Below are 22,472 nucleotides of genomic sequence, written 5' to 3'. Positions count from 1 at the left end.
GACCCCTGTTAGAAAAGAAACACCTGAGTTCAACATGTCCACATACTTTTGTCCATTTGTGTATGAGTTAGGCAGTTATAATATGAGGTGAGTGATATGGAAGATGCGGCTTAGGACTTTCCTCTGACTTTGTTTAGTATAAATATAATAAAAGTTGTTTATAACGTGGATAAATATTCTCCAGCCCTTCAGTTCATCAGATAACTGAATAACGACGTTAAACTGTTTTATTTTTTAACTTCTAGGTAAAGTCCAGGTGGAGTCAGTGATATGAGGATGATTATTGTGTGGTTCTGTCTTATGGTTACTATGGATACACGTGTTTCCAGACTTACTTCCTGACATCAGGTAGATCCCGTTGGGATCCACAGCCAGACTGGTCACTGCATCCAGGTGAGCCACCATGGCATGGATCACTTTACCTGAGGACAAAGACACAGGACAGGGTTCAGGGAGGATAAAGACAACGCACATGTTTTCCTCCGTCGTCAGAAGGAGAATGAGGAACGTTCCCATGGACAGACCTGACTTATTGTCGTAGAACTTGATGTGTCTGTCTTCATGAGCTGTGATGGTGACGGGCAGCGTCGGGTGACTCACAACCTTATTGATATGATTGGACCCTGGAAGAGCTGGGACAAAGAGGAGCACAGGTTAAAGAGGAGGAGGAGGAGGAGAAGAAGAGGGAAAAGGAGGAGAAGGAGAAGAAGGAGGAGAAGAGGAAGAGAAGAAGGAGAAGGAGGAGGAGGAGGAAGAGAAGAAGGAGGAGGATGAGAAGAAGAAGAGGGAGGACAAGGAGGAGAAGAAGGAGGAGGAGGAGGAAGAGGAAGGGAAGAAGGAAGAAGAGAAGGAGGAAGATGAGGAAGAGAAGAAGGAGGAAGAGAAGAAGGAGCAGGAGGAGGAAAAGAAGAAGGAGGAGGAGGAGGAGAAGAAAGATGAGAAGGAGGAGGAAGAGAAGGAGGAGGAGGATGAAGAGAAGAAGAAAGAGGAGGAGGAGAAGGAGAAGAAGGAGGAGAAGAAAGAGGAAAAGAAGAAGAAAGAGGAAGAGGAGGAGAAGAAGGAGGAAGAGAAGAAGAAAGAGGGGGAGAAGGAGGAGAAGAAGAAAAGGAGAAGGAGGAGAAGAAGAGGAGGGAGGAGGAAGAGAAGGAGGAGGAGAAGAGAGGAAGAGAAGGAGGAGGAGGAAGAGAAGGAAGAGGAAAAGAAGAAAGAGGAGGAGGAAGAGGACAAGGAGAAGGAGAAGAAGAAGGAAAAGGAGGAGATGAAGGAGGACAAGGAGAAGAAAGAGGAGAAGAAGAAGGAGGAAAAGAAGAAGAAAGAGGAGGAGGAGGTTCTGCTGCCTGTGTGGACTTACTGCCTTCTCCCTGGCCCTTCAGCACCAGTGCATTCTGGGAAGTCTCTAGGTCGTACACCACCACATCTCCGCTGTTGAAGGACGCCACCATGTGGGCGGGGTCACAGCCGTTGAAGTCCACAGACGTGGGGACGCCGTGCTCTGTAGAAACACTCATTAACGTTGGATGTTTCACTGCTGTTGTGTTTTTACAAACCTTTTAAAACCACTGATAATCATCTGGTTTCATTAATGTTTCACCAAATACCTGCCTCTAAAAATGACTGGAATGAATAATAATAGCTGGTGATCGGACCCCGTTGTCATGGTAATGCTCTGACCTATATGTAGTACTCGCTGTGTCCACCGGGGGTGCTGTGTGTGTGTGTTCTGGTCTCACCTCTGTTTGTGTTGAAAGTGCTGATGCAGGGGTTCTTCTCCTGTGGGTTCCACAGTTTAACCGTTCCGTCGGCCGAACATGACAGGAGGCGGTTCTTGATGCCGCTGTAAGCCAATCCCCACACAGCGTCTGTATGCCCCACCCATGACCCAGCCAATACACTGGGGTCTGATTGGATGACGACAAGAAAAAAGGAGTGTTTATTTGGCTGAACATCTGTTGTGCGTTTATGTCGTTGTGTCCTAAAGCCGTTGTGTTTCTACGTGTTTCTACTCAACATTGGTTATTGGTTTTGTGTTGTGTCGCGTTGTATTGCATCATATTGTGTTGTGTTGTACTGAACTGTGTCATATTGTGTCGTGTTGTACCGTATTGCATCATATTGTGTCGTGTTATACTGTATTGCGTCGTGTTGCGTTGCGTCTGTACCGTAGGTGTCGTACGGGTCCACGTTGGAGCTGGGGATGTTCCACCACTGGATGGTGGAGTCGATGCCTCCGCTGAAACACTGTTCGCCACTGGAGGTCATGGCCAAGGACAGGACGGGACCGCTGCAGGACGGACACACACTCAGGACGTTACATCACACACACACACACACATACACACACTGAACTAGGACTAACACAACAGAACTATTAGGTCTCCAACTCCACAATGAAACATTTTATCAGTATCTGATTATTATTGATCATCTAAACAGTATAATCTGATCTGTTTGATCAGATAACAGCAGTAATCTGATTATGACAAAACAGATTAATACACCTGGATTTGTCTCCAATACTCCAATGTCTTTATGTTTGTGTACCTGTTAATCTGATTTATTTAGTTCTGTTACATCTGAACATGTGGAAAAACTATTAAATTATAGAAAACAGAAGTTACATAGAAGACGATAACAGGAAGTTTGATTCTACCATAACTGTACAATAATGGACTGAAACACCTAAACCATAAATCATATTTCTGAAGTGCATGAGACCTGATTATTACAATTATCTGATTACTCCCAGTTATTGGATTTTTATGGTCATGTAAATGGTCTCAGTGTTTCTACGTGTGGGTTCAGATGGAAACCGGCTTCATCAGGTCTGAATACAAACATAAACTTGTATAATTCAGGAATTTGTTGGTTTTCTTGTACGTCACCTTCTGTGTTCTGTTGTGTTTCTAGTTGAGCAGCGTTTTATTTAACACAGTGACAACATGTGAACACTGCATCTGTCTGTCTATGTGAGGCAGAGTCTGACTTTTACATGGTCCCCATGAAGGCACCATCCAGGCCTGGTTGTATTTTGATGGTTTAAGATTAGGATTAAGGTTAAGGACGAACCCAGACACAGATTAAAACAGACAGAGTTCTACTTACACATGGGCTCTGAATGTGTAGATGGGTTCTACATCAAAAGAGGCACTTCTGGAAATCAGAGAACAGGAAAAACCATGAACACAACACCTACACCATCAGTGAACACATAATCCACCTCCTCATCTCTGTTAACCCTATAAAGACCACCATTATAACAGACCTAGAATTCTTTAAGTTGTTTTTGCAGTAAAAGTGTCAAAATTTCTTTTTTGACAATTCTTTTTCCCAAAAAAACTTAAGTTTCAATGTCTGGCTATTAACTATCATTATTATATGTAGGAAATGCTTAAAACAGTGTGTTATAGTAAAAAAAAAAAAAAATAAATAAATAAATAAATACTTGAATTTTTATCATATTTATTATGAAAAACAACTGTAAATGTTCAAAACAAAACTTTATGGGATTATAGAAATACATTTTCAACTATTTTCTATGTGCTCAAACATTTTAATTGGTTTCTATCATTCTGTGTCCATGTTCTTATTATTTTTAGTTATTTCTAGTCATTTTGATCCTGTGTGATAGTGCATCTCTTCATGCCCCGAACAGATGTCTGCATATAGATTTATAAAAAAATACATACATTTATATAATACTTACAAAAAAAACCCTATGAATGAACTATACAAACCAGAAAAATACAGATAAACAGTAAAAAAAAACAGCAAAAATCAACAAAGAAACAATAAAACACAGTAGTAGAACACTCCAAACAGCACTTTTTCTACAATATACAATTATTTACAAGAATTCACCACTAAAACTTTGCTAAAACGCTGCTGAAAGTAATACAAATCTTCCATCTCTCTCTCACCGACTGCACTCTGCTGCTCTATGCTCCGCCCACTTCTATTCCTCAGCCAATGCAGGCCTCTACCCTAATGTGTTGTACAGCAATAGAAAGAACCCAGTCTCAGCTAAAAGATGACGTTTGGAGTTTGTCAACAGAGCGGTTCAGGAGTTACGGTAAACTGAAAGACGTGGATGCAAAAATGTGTCGCTGGAGACACAATCGTCTTAAAAGGGATAAAGTCAACATTCAGATGTGGTTTGGTTCAGTAAATCCACAGAGGATTCTTCACAGGATTATGTTCAGGACACTGATGTTTCTGTTTGAAGTTCAGCTCAAATAGCAATGAGATGCAAATACTGCGAATATGTCAGACGAAGGGTTTTCACTGCAGGATGAGGAGGAAACCGTCAGATCGACCGAATCAGGAAACGAGACAAACATCCACATCATCTACAAACCACAGGTCCTAGGACGTACGTCTGCCGCTTACCGCTTCAGTTTCCTCACACATATTCACAGAAAAACGTTTATGATCATATAAAAATCCACTGATTTAAAGGAGCATTTCCTAATTAATCGTTTGTTCTACATCACATCAGTTATTAGGAAAACAAACATGACTCGAGGCTGAACTTCATGGACTTCCTATGATTAATACTTGGTCCTTCTACTACATGTACTGTTTGTTAACAGTTTCTGCTTATTTTCAGATTCAGAGTATCAAATGTTTTATGATGCTTTGTCACAGATTGTAAAAAAAAAGTTGACTGCAAAGGTTCTGGTCATTAGTTATTGGTACGCTGACCAAAGGATTTGATCAACTACAAGAAAATTCAATGAAAACATAAATAACTATTTTCAATGTTTATTCAGTAGAAAATAGTTGAGTTTATTTAATTAGTTTGGTTTATCAGTAATAGTTTTACTAATGCAGGGGTCACACTCATTTTAGTTCAGGGGCCACATTCAGCCTAATATGATCTAAAGTGGGCCGGACCAGTAAAAGAATATCAATGGTAGGATAAGAACTTGTGAGTGAAAAAAGTAAATTCCGTAATGAAAATGTTTACATCTACGAATTGTACTTGAACATAACATGAACAAATATGAACAACCTGAAAATTTGTTAGTAAAATAAGTGCAATGTTAACAGTATTACGCCTCAGTTTATCATTTATACATATGAATCACAACTTAGAGATCACAGTGGACCTACAAATACACAAAACATTAAATAACCGGCAGAATATTATTAAAATTCCACATACTTCTCTTAAGAGATTTCAGATATTAACTTTTTTTGTAAAAGGATAGTCTGTAAATGTAAACATTTTAGTGCGATTTTACTTTTTTTACACTAAAACAAAGAGACAAATTTACAGTTTTCATTATTTATAGGTTATTATGATAGTATTTTATTGGTCTGATCCACTTTAGACTGAATTGACCTAAAATGATTTTAACATCCTTGATTGTTAGTATCTTCAGTGTAATTTCTCCATTTCACAATTTCATTTCAGGGGCCAGATTGAACCCTTTGGCGGGCCGGATTTGGCCCCCGGGCCGCATGTTTGACACCTGTGGACTAATGTATTGGTTGAAAACCGATTGATTAGTTGTAAATATGAGTTAATGTAAACATAGTGGTTTTGTATCAATAACCAGGTCAATGTTTCCTCTGCAGTTCTTCGGTTTGTATGAACCCTTAAATAATGGGTGGTGCAGCATTCTCGTACTTTTTGGCGGGGACGGTCTTGGTGAGGTTCCACAGTTTGAGGGTGTGGTCTTCAGACACCGTGACCAGACAGGGCTCCACCGGGTGGAAGGCCAGCGCTCGCACGCCGTCGAAGTGGCTCCGCAGTGTGTACTTTGGATTCCACGTCTTCCTGAATGAAGACTCCTTATTGGACGGCAGCTGAGGAGGAGGAGGAGGAGGGGGGAGGGGTTAAGGCGTTGCACATATTAAATGTATCATATGTGGTTAAAGTGGGTTGAGCTCCTCACGTCGTAGCTGTAGTCTGTTTCGTCGTTGGTGACAGTGAGGTCTGCGAGGTCTCCTAACCCCAACACGTTTTCCAACACGTCCTCGGACCCCCCCAACAGGAAGGACTTCCCCCCACCGGTGGGAAACGGCAGTGGCTCCGCTGGACGGACACAGGACAACGGTAAGGTCAAACTGAATTCAGAACAGTGCAGATTCACAACTGAAACCAGGACAGAAACCAGAACCAGAACTCACCCCACTCTGTTCCGTCTCCAGAACTTCTGGCTTCACCTGCTCCTTCTCCATCTTCAGCCGTTACCAGGAAGTCAAACTCCTTCAGCGCCTCCTCAGTGTCGGCATCGTCCTCTGACGCCAAACCCTCATTTCCCACCTGACGGAGGACACAGAGGACGAGTGAAGACACAGAGGACGGGTGAAGACACAGAGGACGAGTGAAGACACAGAGGACGGGTGAAGACACAGAGGACGAGTGAAGACACAGAGGACGGGTGAAGACACAGAGGATGGGTGAAGACACAGAGGACGGGTGAGGACACAGAGGACGAGTGAGGACACAGGACGAGTGAGGACACAGGACGAGTGAGGACACAGAGGACGAGTGAGGACACAGAGGACGAGTGAGGACACAGGACGAGTGAGGACACAGAGGACGAGTGAGGACACAGGACGAGTGAGGACACAGAGGACGGGTGAGGAGACAAGAGGAGGGGTAGGTAGCAGACAGACAGAGGACAGGTACTGGACAGAGGACAGGTAGCGGATGGACAGAGGACAGGTAGAGATGTGTCCGTACTTTGCTCTTATGTTTCTTGGCTCTGTGGTGTTTGTCGGTGCTGATGTCGTCCATCAGGTCTCCCTCTTCATCCTCGTCTTCGTCGCTGTCCTCTGCGTTCTCCAGGAAGTTGAATGTCTCCAGAACGTCCCCTGGACTCCTGTGTGGGTGAACACACAGAGGTTAGCTGAGGTGAGGTGGGTGTGTCCCCTGTGTGTGACCTCTGACCCCAGACAGTGGCATACCTCTTGGCGTCCTTGCGACGCTCCGTCCCGTTGATGAGGTGCTGCAGGTTCTTGTTCTCCACCGACCCGTTCTGCTCGGAACCCGACAGACCCAGAAGAGAGCGGACCCTCTGAGTGCGAACGTCCAGGATGGTGTCCGTGTATCCCACCTCCTGCAGGTACCTGAAGGACACACGCCATTAACATCCACAGCAAACACTGTCAACATCTGCCACACCTTCACGTCTGAGAACATGCCTTCATGCTTGACCAAGGTTCTAATAGTTTTGGATTTTTTATTCTAGTTTAGTTTTATTTAGTTTTGACTTTTTTCTGTAATTCAGTTAGTTTTAATTCATTTTTAGAGCGGGTTTGATAGTTTTTATTAGTTTTCTTTATTTTCTAAATGCTTAGTTTTAGTATTAGTTTTAGTTTTGTCTTTTCTTTTCTCTTCTTCTCCGTCGTATTCAAATAAATCCCAGACAGGACTCTGCTGCTTTCTCCCAACTTTAGTCTCCATGTTTCCAGGTAGAATGGGAACCAGAAGACGACTGGAAACCACAAGTGACCACAAGTGACGGACCGTTAAATATCATATGGTGCCGCTAGCTAAAATTGCTTGAGGGAAAAAAATCGATTTAATATCAATCCGACATCGACGAAAACGAAGGGCATTTTATCCATAATTTTTGTCCGTTTTAATTAGTTTTGTAAACACACAATACAGTTTCAGTTAGTTATCGTTTTTTTTTATTTTAATTATAGTTTTTATTTATTTCAGTTAACGAAAATGTTTTTACAATTGTAGTTTTTGTCATTTCGTTAGTTTTCGTTAGCGATAATAACCTTGCGTCTGAGAACACACCTTCATGTCTGAGAACACGCCTTCATAGAAAGAAGTACTTTATTTATCCCAAACTGGGGAATGACAGTGTAGCAGCAGCATGACACACATACAACAATAGAGTATCGCAGCAAACATGAGCAAAAAAGAAGTACAGCACACGAGCAAACACTACACATAATAAAGTAGAAGTATAAAAGGACCTGGGTCAAAATGACATTTTCGTGCAAATGGATTTTTGAGCAGAGACATCAGACAGAGGTGAGTTAGTTCAGACATGAAGGCGTGTTCTCAGACATGACACTCACTATAATGTTTCACCTTTGAAGCACGTTGACGGTTAAAGATGTTCATTACTTAGGATGAGTGTGATCTGTTCCGTAAAGAGACACTTACATTCACACTAAAACTCCAATCACTGAGTCTGTTTACATGACTAGAATAATCCAATAACTGTCAGTAAACAGATCATTGTAATAATCAGATGTGATGTGTTTCAATGCAGTTCAGAAATACAGTACATGTAAACGCATCAGAACGGATGCTCTGATGTGGACTTCAGATAAACCCTGAGACTGGTTTGTGCTCTGACTGGGGTCCTACTGGTCTGACTGGTATCCTACTGGTCTGATTGGCGTCCTACTGGTCTGACTGGTGTCCTTACTGTCTGAGAAGCTGCCGTCCTTGTTTCCAGGTGAGCTGACTGTTGGCAGGAACAGCAGAGACCTCCGAGTCTTTGGTGTCTGCAGGACGAGGACACACAAAACCAACAATGAAGACACTGGACACTTGTCTTTTCCAGCACAGCACACATCGAAGAAAAAAAAATGCTGCTTTTAAATTCCGTTAAATACTGAGATCGTTGCATCTCAGAGGATGAGGATGTGATTGGACATTAACTCAGCTCATGTATTAACTGTGGATCCAATATGTCTCCTTGAATCTCCTACCTGATTCAAAGCTTGGCATCTTCATCTCCCCTTGGTTTAACTCTGTTCCATATTTTAATTTGTGATATTTTGCTCTGAGAAGAAATAAAAAGTAGTTTAGACACGACATGATCAACTTCCAACAGAAAAAACATGAAGCATCAGTTTGACCCAGGTCGAGTCATTTCATTAAAATCTGAATGTTCCTCCATTCATGTCCTGGATTTTCATGTTTCCTGCGTAAACTTGTGTTCACTTGATGTTTCTCTATAAAATCCTGAAGTTAAATTCTGTAAATGAAGTAAAAGTGCAAGTGTTCCTTTCTTACCTCTCCTGTTTTAATGCGTATTCTAACATTTTTATTCTTCTGACCAGGTCATTCTTCAGGTTCTCTTGACCTTTCCTCTCCCCCTGAAGGAACGCTATCCGGGCCTGGACACAGAGACACACAGAGGTCAGAGGTCAAATCCATGACACAGGTACAGACACAGGTCCATGTTCTCCTCATCATGTTTAGATGTTCATTAACCCAGTGAATCCCACTTCATAAAGGACTCCTGAAACATCCAGTAACCTGCAGGTCTAACAAAGGACGAGGATAACGAGTGGTTTCAGGTACATTTAATGAACAACAGACAAATGACTGGCTCTCAAATGGGTTGATTTCTCCAGTTTTCTGCCAATTTCATGTCCAGAGTCAGTCAAACATGCTTTAATGGACTGTTTGAAGGACATTCAGGAACACGTATTAATGAAGTATTGGCATCATGTGCATCTGTAGATTTAGCATCTGGGATCCTGCAGGAACACAGTGTCTAACTGTGATTGTTTTGCTCATATGTGACTCACTTTTGTTAATGGAACTGGATATTTTCAGTTCCAATCTTGTCCATTTCCACATGCCATCTAGAATTAGAGGATGTTGCATGTGACGCCAGATTCCTACGTCTTAAACTATCACTACCTCTGCCAAGGAGGTTATATTTTTGCCAGCATCTGTTTGTCTGTCTGTCTGTCCATGTGCAAGATAACTCCAAAAGTTATGGACGTATTTGGATGAAAATTTCAGGAAATGTTGATACTGGCACAAGGAACAAATGATTTGCCTTGGTGAAGGTCTGCGCTCTCCGAGTGCTTTTTTAGTTTAAAACTGGTTTTATTCAGGACCGGAAGTCAGTCTGTCTTTATTGTGTGTCCATTTGTCTTTACTGTCTGCCTGTCTGTCCATTTGTCTTTTCTGTCTGTCCATTTGTCTTTCCCCAGAGCAGCTGCTCTTCAATCTGAGGCCTGACTCTATTTATACTCTCACAGCTGAGCGCTCTCTGCCAGCGTCTCCGTGGCAACAGGGGGGATTCAGAGGCAAACCAGGGGTCGCGACTTCCTCTAGTGAGGGTCGCCATGACAACGGGAAACCAACCAGAGGTCCTCCCTGGGAGGGCAGACATAGAGAGTGAAGGGACAGAGGGGAGTCTGGGGGTAATGGAGGATAACACAGGGTGACAACACAGCTGTGCTCTGATTGGTCAGCTGCGTGACTGACTGACAGCCACAGGTCACCGCCCACAGCTCAGAGGCAGGACGCCACATGGAGACAAAAACACACGGTCACTACAGGAAGTGAACCCTGACACATGGATGGACTACTGATACTGTGACTACATGAGGAAATTAAACTCAAACACTGACTAAAGACTGAGGCAACAAACCACAACGAAGAAAATCTGAAGTTCTAGAAAGGTTAATAAATTTAGAACCTCTGATTGTATACATACATTTTTTTTCAACCATTATCACCATATCTTAGAATAAAACTATAAAAACCGGAGCAGATGATGAACGGCTTCAAGAGCTGATTTTACGTTTTGTCGTAAGCAATGGGTGTTATAACGGTAGAGAAAACCCTGGAAGCACAGGTAGAATAGAACTATTAGACTAATAATTAACCAGACTGAAACTGTAGGTTTGAAGTGTAACGCTGACTGGTGCAACGGTTCAGTTACTGGTCTATAAACCAGCTGCAGGTCCATCGTCCATGTCGGACGTCTCCGACCACGGAGGACTTCCTGAGACAGTTGGTGTTGAAGTGAGTGAGCGGCGGCAGCATGATCTGTGACAGCTGTTCACAGGAAGCCCCTCCCGCCTGCTGCACCTGGCCAACATGAATCAAACACTCCTTAGGGAGGAGCAGTGAGGTCAGAGCCCAGGACGATGAGGATGACGAAGAGCCCGAGTGTGTGGTGAGCTCACCGGTCCAGATTTACCGAGGTGACAGGAGGAAGAGGAAGAGATGGAAGAGTAGGGAGGAGGTGGAGGAAGAAGAAGAAGAGTAGGGAGGAGGAGGTGGAGGAAGGGGAGGCCCTTCCTCTGACAAAATGCACTCACACACTAGTGCTGCATTCATGGGCTATGGGAATTATGGTAAAAACTTGTTACAGACTCAAAAATTGCACATGAACGTCTTCTCACACCATATTTTCCACTGGGGAAAAATTCTGATACACGAGCTGCTGAGATGAAAATAACCTTTGACCTTTTCAACATGGCGGAGAGCAACAAGGGATTTACAGCAAATGATAAACAATGTTTTTATTAACGTTCTGCTGTTGTTAGCTGATAATTTTGCACATTTATAGTATACATAATTTGCAAAAACCAAAATAAATAAATAAAAATGTTGTATCAGATAAATTAACACGTCCAAAACTGTTTTACCCAAGTATGAGGTCACCATAAATTGTGCGTCAGCCATTTTTCATTTCACTACGACAACAAACGCACTTGAACACAACGCAACTCAGGATATGAGGTGGACAACGCCATGACTAACAGCCGAGGAATCGCACTCACGAAGAAGCTCCAATCGACCAGGACCGCAATGTGGAAACATACAGGGAGTGGACGCACCGAGGCGGCCAGCAGACGCACTCGAGGACTGTTAAAAGACTGTCAGCGGAGGGGAAATAACACAGGAGCACCCACATCAGCATCAACCTGAGATAAAATGAACATGAGAATGACAAATGGCTAAGGGAAGGGAACGTTCATTTGCGTTAGAGGGTCACAGATCAAAGGACAGTTGGCTTAGGGGGGCCAAAACCAGCCCACCAAAGTTTCCAACCCGGCCCACAGGATGAATTTGCAAAGTGCAAGTTAGGGCATCGAACTCAAAAATAAAATCATAATAACCTATAAATAATGACAACACCATTTTTTTCTCTTTGATTTAGTGCAAAAAACATTAAATTATGAAAATATTTACATTAAGAAACTATCCTTTAACAATAAAATGTGAATAACCTGAACAAATAGGAACAACCTGAAATGTCTAAAGAGAATTAAGTGCAATTTTAACAATATTCTGCCTGTTACTGAATGTTTTGTGCCTTTGTAGATCTGTTCTATAATGTACATATAGCCTGTAAATGATAAGTCGAGGCATAATATTGATAAAATTGTACTTAAATTTCTTAACAAATTTCATTTTTTTCAGGTTATTCACATCCTTTTTGTTTGGATAGTTTGTAAATGTAAATATTGGCATAATTGAATGTTATTTTTTGCACTAAAACAATTTGGAGTTGTCATTATTTATTGGCTATCATGCTAGTATTTTACTGGTCCGGCCGACTTCAGATTAAACTGGGCTGAATGTGCCCCCCCCCCCGGAAGAAAATAAGTTTGACACCCCTGCAGTATGGGTCCATTCTCACTACTGGATGGGGGCCCTTTCTCTACAGGGGTTGGACAAAATAATGGAAACACCTTCACCTCAAGATGATAATGCCCTAATCCATACAGCTAGAATTGTTAAAGAATGGCATGAGGAACATTCTAATGAAGTTGAGCATCTTGTATGGCCGGCACAGTCCCCAGACCTCAACATTATTGAGCATTTATGGTCAGTTTTAGAGATTCAAGTAAGACGTCGATTTCCACCGCCATCGTCTCTAAAAGAGTTGGAGGGTATTCTAACTGAAGAATGGCTTAAAATTCCTTTGGAAACAATTCCCAAGTTGTATGAATCAATACCTCGGAGAATTGAGGCTGTAATTGCTGCAAAAGGCGGACCTACACCATATTAAATTATATTTTGTTGATTTTTTAAGGTGTTTCCATTATTTTGTCCAACGCCTGTATGGGAGGCCTTTCCCCTCAAAACTAAAAGAGAATCAGCATAAGAGGGGGGTGGTTGACTTCTCTTTATGGACGTCATCCTTTTTGTAAATAGTTCTGAAAATGTTATTTGTTCATAAAGGTTAAACTAAAACTCTGTGGGGGAATCTTAAAGTCAACAGAACTGAGATGGTTTATGGATACCGAACAAGAAGAAATTTAAATTCTTTCTTTGAATGTCAATGGCCTGGAAAACCCCGTAAAAAGAGCTAGAACAGGGGTCACCAATCCTGGTCCTCGAGGGCCGGTATCATGCATGTTTTAGATGTTTCCCTCTTCCAGTCCACCTGACAGTCGTTATCAGACTTCTGCAGAGCTGGATGAAAAGCTTATCATTAGGGCTGTGTGCTGGGAGAATCTGGTGATACAATACAACTCACAATAGTAGGATCATGATATGATATATCATGATACTGTTAAAAAAGAATTTTTGTTTGTTTCTTTTTTAAAATAATTATTTACTGGAAGAATTGAATTACACCAGAAATATGCACAAATACTAAACACATTTTTATTAGATCAGAACAGGATCTAATGTTATATCACAAAATGTTCCTGTGTTCAAACTTAAATTCTGTTTTACAGACATTACAGTGAAAGATCCTGCTCAAATCTTCATATTCTGTTAGTTCAGAACTAACATCAGAACAATATTTTAGTTCAATCCCAACAAAGGAACTAACATTATTTAATAAAAGAGTGTTAAATAATAATAAATAAGATATAAACAATAATGAAAACAAAAAACAAAAATGAACCTCCGCCATATCTGCATTTGAATAAATACCTAAAAATATTGACACAGTACTTTTTAATATCCATACAGTATTGTGAAATGAAATATTGCGATATGTTGCAGAACCCATATTTTCTAACGCTCCTACTTATCATTTGAATCAGGTGTGTTGGAAGAGGGATCCATGTAAAACATACAGGATACTGGCCCTCGAGGACCAGGACTGGTGACCCCTGAGCTAGAATAATGACCAAACTTAAAAAGGAAAAAGCACAAATAAACGTCTTACAAGAAACTCATTTACCAAAAGCAGAACATGAGAAATTCAAGAGGTTTGGATTCAAAAACACCTCCTATAGTTCACATTCCAATGCTCGGAAAAGAGGAGGAGCAAAACTGTTGTCTAATACCATCAAATATGAGCTCCAAAACGAAATAAAAGACAAAGAGGGAACTTATATTATTGTAAAGGGGATGATATAGAGGCAGTGGAACCGATATTTTGTTACACCCCTAGTAAAATGGAGATGAGTGGCAGTTCATGTGTTTATTTTCTCCATATGAGCTGAAGTCTGTTTCCTGTTGAGAGACCAGTCTGACGTTGAAGTTCAGTTTTAATGGTTCAATCATTTCTAATAAAGTAGAACATAGTAACGTACGGTGACGTATGGGTGTTTTCCTGTTTGAACCGATCATCGCTCTATCCTTTAATACTCCTCCATGAGTTCACCTCATATCTGTGGCTGGGATCTATAATTAACCTCCCACTTCAGTGTACTACGTATAACATGACACATGACCTTATTCCCATTCCACCAGTCACTTATTGGACATACATGTACGAGAGTCTGCAGAAGACATAATGTTTATGTGACGGGACAAAAATAATAAGTGTTTTGTGTAATTCCTTAGTTTCAAAAGCTTATGTTGCACTTCTTCCCACCCCTTTTTGGGTAAATGTAAATGGAACGATTGTGCTGTTCTTCTGTCTACGATTGTTATGATTCTTGATATTTGTATCATTATGTATGTTTTGCTAGTTCGCATATATGTTAAATTTCATTGCACGAACAGAATAAATTGGTAAATCAAATCAAATCATATCAATCTAATCCAAGGGTCTCAAACAAATGCGGCCCGCCAAACGTTCCAATCCGGCCCCTGGGATGAATTGGCAAAGTGCAAAAATTCCACAGTCAAGGCTGTGGAACTCATTTTAGTTCCGGTTCCACATACAGACCAATATGATCTACAGTCAAATAATGACAGCAGAATAACCGACAAAAAATGACTCCAGAGTTTCTTCTCGGTTTGATATGAAAAAAAAATACTATTATATTATGTATATAAATAATGACAACTTCAAATTTTTGTCTTTGTTTTAGTGCAAAAATAACATTAAATTATGAATATATTTACATTTGCAAACTATCCTGTAACAATAAAATTTGAATAACCTGAACAAATATGAACAACCTGAAATGCCTAAAGAAAATTCAGCACAATTGTAAATATTTTCTTCCTGGTCCTCAGTGTTTAGTGTCTTTGTAGATCTGATCCATAATGCACATGTAGAAATGTTAAGTTGAGGCAGAATACTATTAAAATTGCACTTATTTTTCTTCAGAAATTTCAGTTTTTTCAGGTTATTCACATCTTTTTTTGTTGGATAGTTTATAAAAGTAAGTATTTTCAAAATTTAATGGGGTTTTTTGCACTAAAACAAAGACAAAAATGTGGAATTATCATTATTTATAGGTTATTATGTTATTATTTTACTGGTCCGGCCCACTGGAAATCAAATCAGTCTGAATTTGGAACCTGAAAGAACATGAGTTTAGACCCCTGCTTGTTTACTTGTGGTAAACGTGTAGAGTTGAACATTAAAATTCAAGTGTGCAGTTTTGAGTCTGGACCTGTAGGTTGGACAGAGTTTGTCGGGTGAATGTCGGCGTTATCTGATCAAATCTAACTCATCGCCACGGTGATGACCAGGCTGTTCTTCATGTCCGTTACAGGGTGAATGTGATGACACAGTGAAAGGCTGAAGGGTCTTACATGTGCTACAGTGTCCACTTTAACCCATAAAGACCCAGAACTACTTCTGTGACAATTACAAAGATGAATTCTTCCTCTTTATTTAACCTTTCTGAAATGATTTATCAATATTTTTTATAATATTATCCTCTGTATTCAGAAAATCATGTGTTTTCCTATATTTAATTCATTGATCATGTAGATGTTCATTAAAACTCAGAGTAAAGTTGTGGCGTATTATATCAGAAACAGAGAAAACTGAAGAAAATGGTGACTTTTCAGTAAATCTATCATTAACTGAACATAAATAAGTGTCTCCATCTATTGTTATTTATCGAACTACATGGGTTATTTTTTCTACAGTTTTATTCAGTTTGTGACTTATTTTGTTCTTGTTGCTTATGTGTGTTAATTTTTTTTATTCATTTTGTTCATTTTATTGAATACTTTGGACGCTTTTTTTCCCCATTTTGCTCCCTTTTTTTCCTTCAATTTTGTACAGTTGGTGACTTATTTTGTTACTTATTTTGTTGATTCATTGCTCATTTTTATTCACTTTATCACTTTGGCTGCTTCTGTTCATCTTGTTGCTTATTTTATTCTTTTTTACTTGAATTTGATTAATTTTTTTTGCCTAGTTTTTCATGTTATTTAAGATTTTGTGAAGCTTTTATTCATTTTGTTCATTTTGTTGCTTACTTTATTCTGTTTTTTTTTTTTCTTCATTTTAGTGTGTTATTTTACCCACCTCCATGGGTTTTACTGGTGAATCAATGTTGTAGAAGATGACCGTGTTTCCATGATAACTATGGAGCCCCTGAACGTCCAGATGGGTCATATCTGATGACCATGAAAAGATGAAGAACTGTATTTTACACCAATTATTTGCATGTATTGATAGGATTAATGGATCAATAGGTATTAAACAGTTTAGATAAGTACATGGTTTTGGTTTTTGAGGGTTAACAGACTAAATACAGGGTTCTGGATGTTATCAAACTATGAGCTCTTCATTTTTCAAGTATTTTGCTAATTTTTTCCTCACTTTAGATGGATTTGTTAACTGTTATGCCATATTGCCAAGTTTTTGGTACATTTTTTCCTTATTTTTCAAGTATTTTGCTCATAATATTCTCATTTTACAAGTTTTTGTACACTTTATCCTATGAATAATTGAGGTAAATTTGTATTTTACTCCAATTATTTCCATGTATTGATAGGATTAGTAGATGAACAGGTATTAAAACAGTGTACATCAGTGGATGGTTTAGGGCGATGGTGGATGTTTGGGTCGTTAAGGGTTAACCAGCTGACCTCCGTCCACTCTGCAGAAGCAGCTCATACACACCAGTATTAAGCACTCACACTTCTTTAATCGCGTCTTGACTTTGCGAGCGGCGAGCAGCTGAACCTCCTTGGTGTGTGTTCGTGTGTGTGTTATTTCTGTCCCGTCTTATTTTAGCGTCCAGCTGGATGGGTCCTGTCAGAGCAGAGCCCAGTAGGCCAGGCCTCCTAATTACAGCTCTGCCCTCGTTACCGAAACACAGCCGGTCCCACGGCAACACAGACAGACACACAACAGACACACAACGGACACACAAATACCTCTGACCAGGTACACGTCTGCCTCTGAACCCGCCTACAGACACTGAACGCACCACCGGTTTCTGCTGCGCATTGTAAAGACGATCTGATGCAGCTGAGAATCAGAATCCCACCGTCTGGATGCCAACGGGTTCCACCTGTCGAGTCATTTTAACGAGACTCAACCAGAACACACACGAGCTGCAGCTTTACAGTGTTTCTCAACACTGATGCAAAATACAGGACAAATCATCTGCCTTTTTGGTCCGGGAAAACATACAGGTCTTTTACTAACATTAACGATACTGGGCCACATTCACTAACATGTAACTGGAAATGTTGTTAGTTAATGCACAAAATAAATCTGACAAATTACTGTCACATTCATGCACATGGAATTTTTGCTCTTACTGTGTATATAATTTGCAGGTTTGCTCTGGACTTTAAGCTTTCATGACGATCTTTATTTGCTTGAAGTTTTTCCTTTTCTGTAGACTCATATGGCAATAATATTGGTGAAACTGTACTTTTTTTGGGGGGGGGGGGGGGGGGGGGGGTACAGATTTCCCTCCTCACTCACTCTTTTGTCTCCCCCAAGCTTAGGGAAAATGCTGTAACCTAAACTCTCTGAAAACCTGAGGAAAAGCCCATGTTAGTATGTCCGAAAACTTCCGCAGTGACCGACTGTAAACCACCACACCTCCAGTTGTCCAAATGAGGACATGAGAAAAGAACAGCCCCTAAAGCAAACAAAGGCAGAAGAAAATGAAACGAGATTTACTGAAGCTCAGGTAAAATAGAAACAATCTGACATAAAAGTTAAGAGTAAAAGATGTAGAAGAGGAAGAGGAAACAGGTGGAGGATGAGGATGGGCTCATAAGTGGATAGACGTCCTTAAGCTCCGTCTCTTCTAATAAAGCTGAAAAAATATGTTAACAATTCAGGGAATGTAGAAAGAACAAGAAAAGCACTCTGAGAGCGCAGACCTCCGCCAAGACAAATCTGCCCCCTCCCCCCCCCATCACCACCAACATTTAATCATTTCTTCCTTGTGCCAGTATCAACCTTTCCTGAAAATTTCATGAAAATCCGTCCATAACTTTTTGAGTTATCTTGCTAACAAACAAACAAACACACAAAGCAAAGTGATCACAATACCTCCTGGCGGAGGTAATCATGTGGTGGGGTCCACCTCCACACAACTCTGAAGGAAAACACATCTTTCTGTCACTTTAAAGTGACACTGCATCATCACATCAATGCATGTTTTTAGTCAAATACACTCAGTGTGTTTGACAAACTGTTTGCCAAAGGCTTCACCACATTGATTCATTTTTTTCTTAACATCTACATCAACATATGTTTGGGTTTGTAGAATGAAGACACAGGAACAAAATCAGAGAACCTACAACCCAGAAACCTCCACACATGTCTGCAGTGTTTAAATCTGTCATTTTCTTCCATCATACAGTTAATAAAACTGCTGAAATCGTCTGCTTTCACAGAGCTTGGGCCAGTTGAAGGCTTTGTACACATCATCAGGACGCTGCCTCCTGTGCCTCCATAAAAACACGGTTCAAACATCAGTCCAGACCCAGGGTTTTCTGGGTAATGTTCTCCGTTGGTCAACACAGAGCCTTTCAGAGTCCTGTTCATAGTCGCCTTTTCATTACCAACACATCTAACACCACATATATCCACATACTTCTAGAAACAGGTATTTCCCTCCTCCATTTTCAATAATACCATCGTACACAAACCCACATAAATACGCCATAGAGCGCCATCATGTGTTCAGGCTACAATAAACAATGGTCACATGACAATGCATTCTTTGTCTCATACTGTGATGCTCGGATCCTAAAACTGAGTTCTACTAAATCGACTGTGAGTGCAGCATGTTAACCAGCCGTGGACCTCAGAGTTCTTCTGTCCACATGTATCAGTAAACAAAGGGTCTGGAATCCAACTTTCCTGTTTCTTGTCTTAAAACTTAAATTGATACAAACAAAAGATGAATTTTTAAATTAAATTACATGACGGTCAAAAGACAGTGATGCTCCTGGGCTCCAGGCTTCTGGTTCCGCTTCTCTTTCTTTACGTTTTTATAACCTTAGCAGCCAATAGGATTGCATCACACAACGATGCCAAGACTGATACTATAATTACTCAACATTCACATAATATGCATAAATTATTAATAAGAAATTGAATCTAAATATAAATATGAATTTTTAACTGAAGCACCAAAAATGGCTCTAACATCTACACTTTGAAAACTATTATTTCTAAAGCTCAGTTCAGTGACTTACACTGGAGTTTTAATGTGGATGAAAGGACAAAAACGCAGGAGAAAATATATGCTTTTTCAGATACGTGTCGAGATGGAATAAAATCCACCAAAGGAGGAGTACTGGTATATTCCAGCTTTGTATATTTACATCATAGTAGTTTTATCAAGGGTTTAGATTGGTCAAATGTATATTCCAACAGGGGAACTGAAATCCTTGTAATCAACTTCATAGGCTCATTAAGTTCTATTGCGATTAAAGGTTTCAGGTCAATAACAGCAGAAACACATAAGCATCTGAAACAGGTCCAGTACTGTACAGAAGATGATCTGAAGCTCTTACTCATGGTTTTGTGCTGCGTATTTGTGTGTGTTTAATGTGAAGCAGCGTGACGATTAGGCAAATCAGAACCAACGCATCGGACACATCACATAGTCTGACTCATCTGGGCTTTTCTTTAGGATTAAAATGGAGCAGGAACCACTTTCAACGGAAACAGCTCCATGTTAAGCGGTTTTCTGCTGCTGTAAAGGACAAGTCTGTTTTTTTTGTTTGTTTTTTTTTTTTTAACTCAAACGTTAAAGAGAGTCATTTATGTCTTAAAAGATCTGGATGACGTAGTCTTTAAATCAGGCAAAATAGAGTAAAAGGAGAGAGGAAATAAAACAAGAAAGGAAAGAAGGAGTTGATTATGGAAACACAGAGAAAAAGAAAAAAAAACATCCTAAATCAGCTTTAATCAAACAGAATGAAATATATATAGAGGAAAGGAATAAGATAAAAGAAAGAAGAAAAAAGCAGTTCATCAGTGGAACTTTTGGTTTTTAGGAAATAGTGACCGTGTTGGGAAGGAAGCAAAGAATTAAGAAAGGAAAGAGAGGAAGTGAGGTGAAAGTCTCAGTAATTTACTAAAAGAATTGGTTAGTTTTTTTAATCAAACAGGAAGAGATATGTCTTCAGGGACTATTTTCAGCTGTGGATGAATCCACAGGAGTCGTATGTAGGGTCAGTCTGATTCCGTCTGTTATTTCAACCCTCACAAGTCTGCCACTGACTACTACATAAAGGAGAATATTTCATACTATAATAATGATAATGATAATAATAATAGAACAGACCTGACACTGAAATGTGAACACTGACTTAAACAAGACAAACCCTGATGATATAAACTACCCATGATGCAGTGCTTCCTATGTAAAAACTGTACTTCACACATTAGAGGCCCACTGTAGTTTGTTTTAAAGACTGATAAAATACTGATGGTTTGGAGGACAAAGCTGAGTACTATTATCCCTGTCCCATTAAACATATATCTGTCACAAATTAACTGTATTTAACTGTTAGAAACTGGATAAACTGATCATCTGTCAAAGTAATTACCTACCATTTATTAACCCTCTGTTGTCTCACCCTTCCTAATCACCAAAAGCACATAATCTGCACCATGTTGTAGTGATGCCAGTTTTTTTTTCATGATTTGTTTTTATACCAAATACTCAATAACTGTCATATTTTTAACCCTTTAAATGCCATGTCTATATTGTAAACAAACCATATCTTTTGATGCAAAAACGTTTTTTTTTCAATATGCTACATAAAAATTACTTACTTTTGTATTTCTGTAACCTGGCCTATATCAATGATTACAGCAACATTAGTTAATATGCTTTTTTTTTTTTGCTATGTCCAATGTTCTAAAATGTGTCAAGCATTTTTTATTGACTTGGTAGAAGGATGTTAGTGTAGTAATTTAACATCGTTTACATTGTGCTGATTTTAGTGGCTGGTTCAGAATTTTCAAAATCATGCAAAAATTAACAACTTTTGAATTCAGACCTAAAACAAATTTTGATGAATAATATGACCTTTAATAACATGAAGTGCAAAGTGCGCATAATATGCTCACCTGGATATCGGAAGGTTAATACTAATTCACAGAGTTGTACTGCTGTGAAAAAAAGTGTTCAGTCTGTGCTGTTGTGATGTTATGAACGTTCTTTACAGCATCAGCGTTAAACCCTCAGCTGTGTGTTATGTATTCTTTATGATGCTTCTGTGAATCATTTCCATGGTAGCCGTTACCTTCTGACTCCTGCAGCCACAGAGGTCACTGACATAGGGTTCGTTCAGGGGATGAACTCACTGCTGCCGCTCGTCTGCACAGAGGGTTTCATGAAAATTACAGACTGGTCCTTTAACGTCTCTTATCTGAACTCTGACGGAGTCATGCTGAAGGCATTCAGTGACACTACAACAAGTCAGAGCAAACACACACTCCAGTCTGCAGCTGTAGGGTGTGTTGTGATTAAACACTGCACTCTATGTGCAGCTCACACCTACAGTCTGATAACACACAGGTGGAGGTGTGAATCTTACACCTCTGTCTGTGATTGGTTGCTGTGTGAAGGCGAGAACACAGTCTGGATTTAAGCATCCATCATAACACTTCCACTAACAAACCTCTGGCTGCACATTTTTACTTCAAAACGCCACTTAAAAATGACACCAAACTCAGCTCAGGTGTAACCTCTGTCCGTTCAAACACGCCTGAAACAGATCGCATGACCCAGTAACGCAGCTGAACACAGGAATCCTCACAAACTGCTGAAACAACAGCTGTCCTCCTGTGGATGTGGTCAGTCGTAGCTGACATCAGGTGTGTTTGGTCTTGTTGGATCTTTGGTTTAAATCTTATTATTACCTCCATCAGGAGGTATTGTGATCTCTTTGCTTTGTGTGTTTGTTTGTTTGTTAGCAACTTCACGGGAAAACTATTACAACCATCTTTACCAAATTTTACCCACAGATAGGCCTAGGCCCTGGGATGAACCCATTAAATTTTGGGCCAAGTGGGCCAAAGTTCAAGGTCACAGCAAGGTCACAAAGTCTCAAACTTTCCTATCTCTCATCACTGAGCAATTTTCAAAAAATCATAAAAAATTAAAAACGACTCCGGTTAGCCTCCAATTTGATACAT

At 40.0% G+C, this 22,472-nt stretch overlaps 1 protein-coding gene across 8 annotated transcripts in view; it reads right to left on the bottom strand.

Annotated features, from left to right (window-relative positions):
* The window catches only part of strn3 (striatin, calmodulin binding protein 3), a 30,222-nt gene that overhangs the window by 5,428 nt on the left and 2,322 nt on the right, over window positions 1–22,472 (bottom strand). For all 8 annotated transcript variants that reach the window (XR_003934570.1, XR_003934571.1, XR_003934573.1 and 5 more), the window contains exons 2-15: window positions 8,999–9,102; window positions 8,692–8,765; window positions 8,406–8,484; window positions 6,919–7,080; window positions 6,695–6,833; window positions 6,136–6,271; window positions 5,901–6,040; window positions 5,633–5,811; window positions 3,103–3,150; window positions 2,160–2,281; window positions 1,731–1,898; window positions 1,352–1,492; window positions 525–632; window positions 336–422 (exon numbers count right to left, since the gene is read on the bottom strand). Coding sequence is in view for 1 of the 8 variants with exons in the window: in XM_030127360.1 (XP_029983220.1) it covers window positions 336–422; window positions 525–632; window positions 1,352–1,492; window positions 1,731–1,898; window positions 2,160–2,281; window positions 3,103–3,150; window positions 5,633–5,811; window positions 5,901–6,040; window positions 6,136–6,271; window positions 6,695–6,833; window positions 6,919–7,080; window positions 8,406–8,484; window positions 8,692–8,765; window positions 8,999–9,102 (1,687 nt within the window). In the remaining 7 variants the exon portion in view is untranslated. The remainder of the gene's footprint in view (window positions 1–335; window positions 423–524; window positions 633–1,351; window positions 1,493–1,730; window positions 1,899–2,159; window positions 2,282–3,102; window positions 3,151–5,632; window positions 5,812–5,900; window positions 6,041–6,135; window positions 6,272–6,694; window positions 6,834–6,918; window positions 7,081–8,405; window positions 8,485–8,691; window positions 8,766–8,998; window positions 9,103–22,472) is intronic.

The sequence above is a fragment of the Sphaeramia orbicularis genome, chromosome 22 (assembly GCF_902148855.1).
Source record: "Sphaeramia orbicularis chromosome 22, fSphaOr1.1, whole genome shotgun sequence".
In the NCBI taxonomy this organism is placed as follows: Eukaryota; Metazoa; Chordata; class Actinopteri; order Kurtiformes; family Apogonidae; genus Sphaeramia; species Sphaeramia orbicularis.
This window is presented reverse-complemented; position numbering and strand designations above follow the sequence as displayed.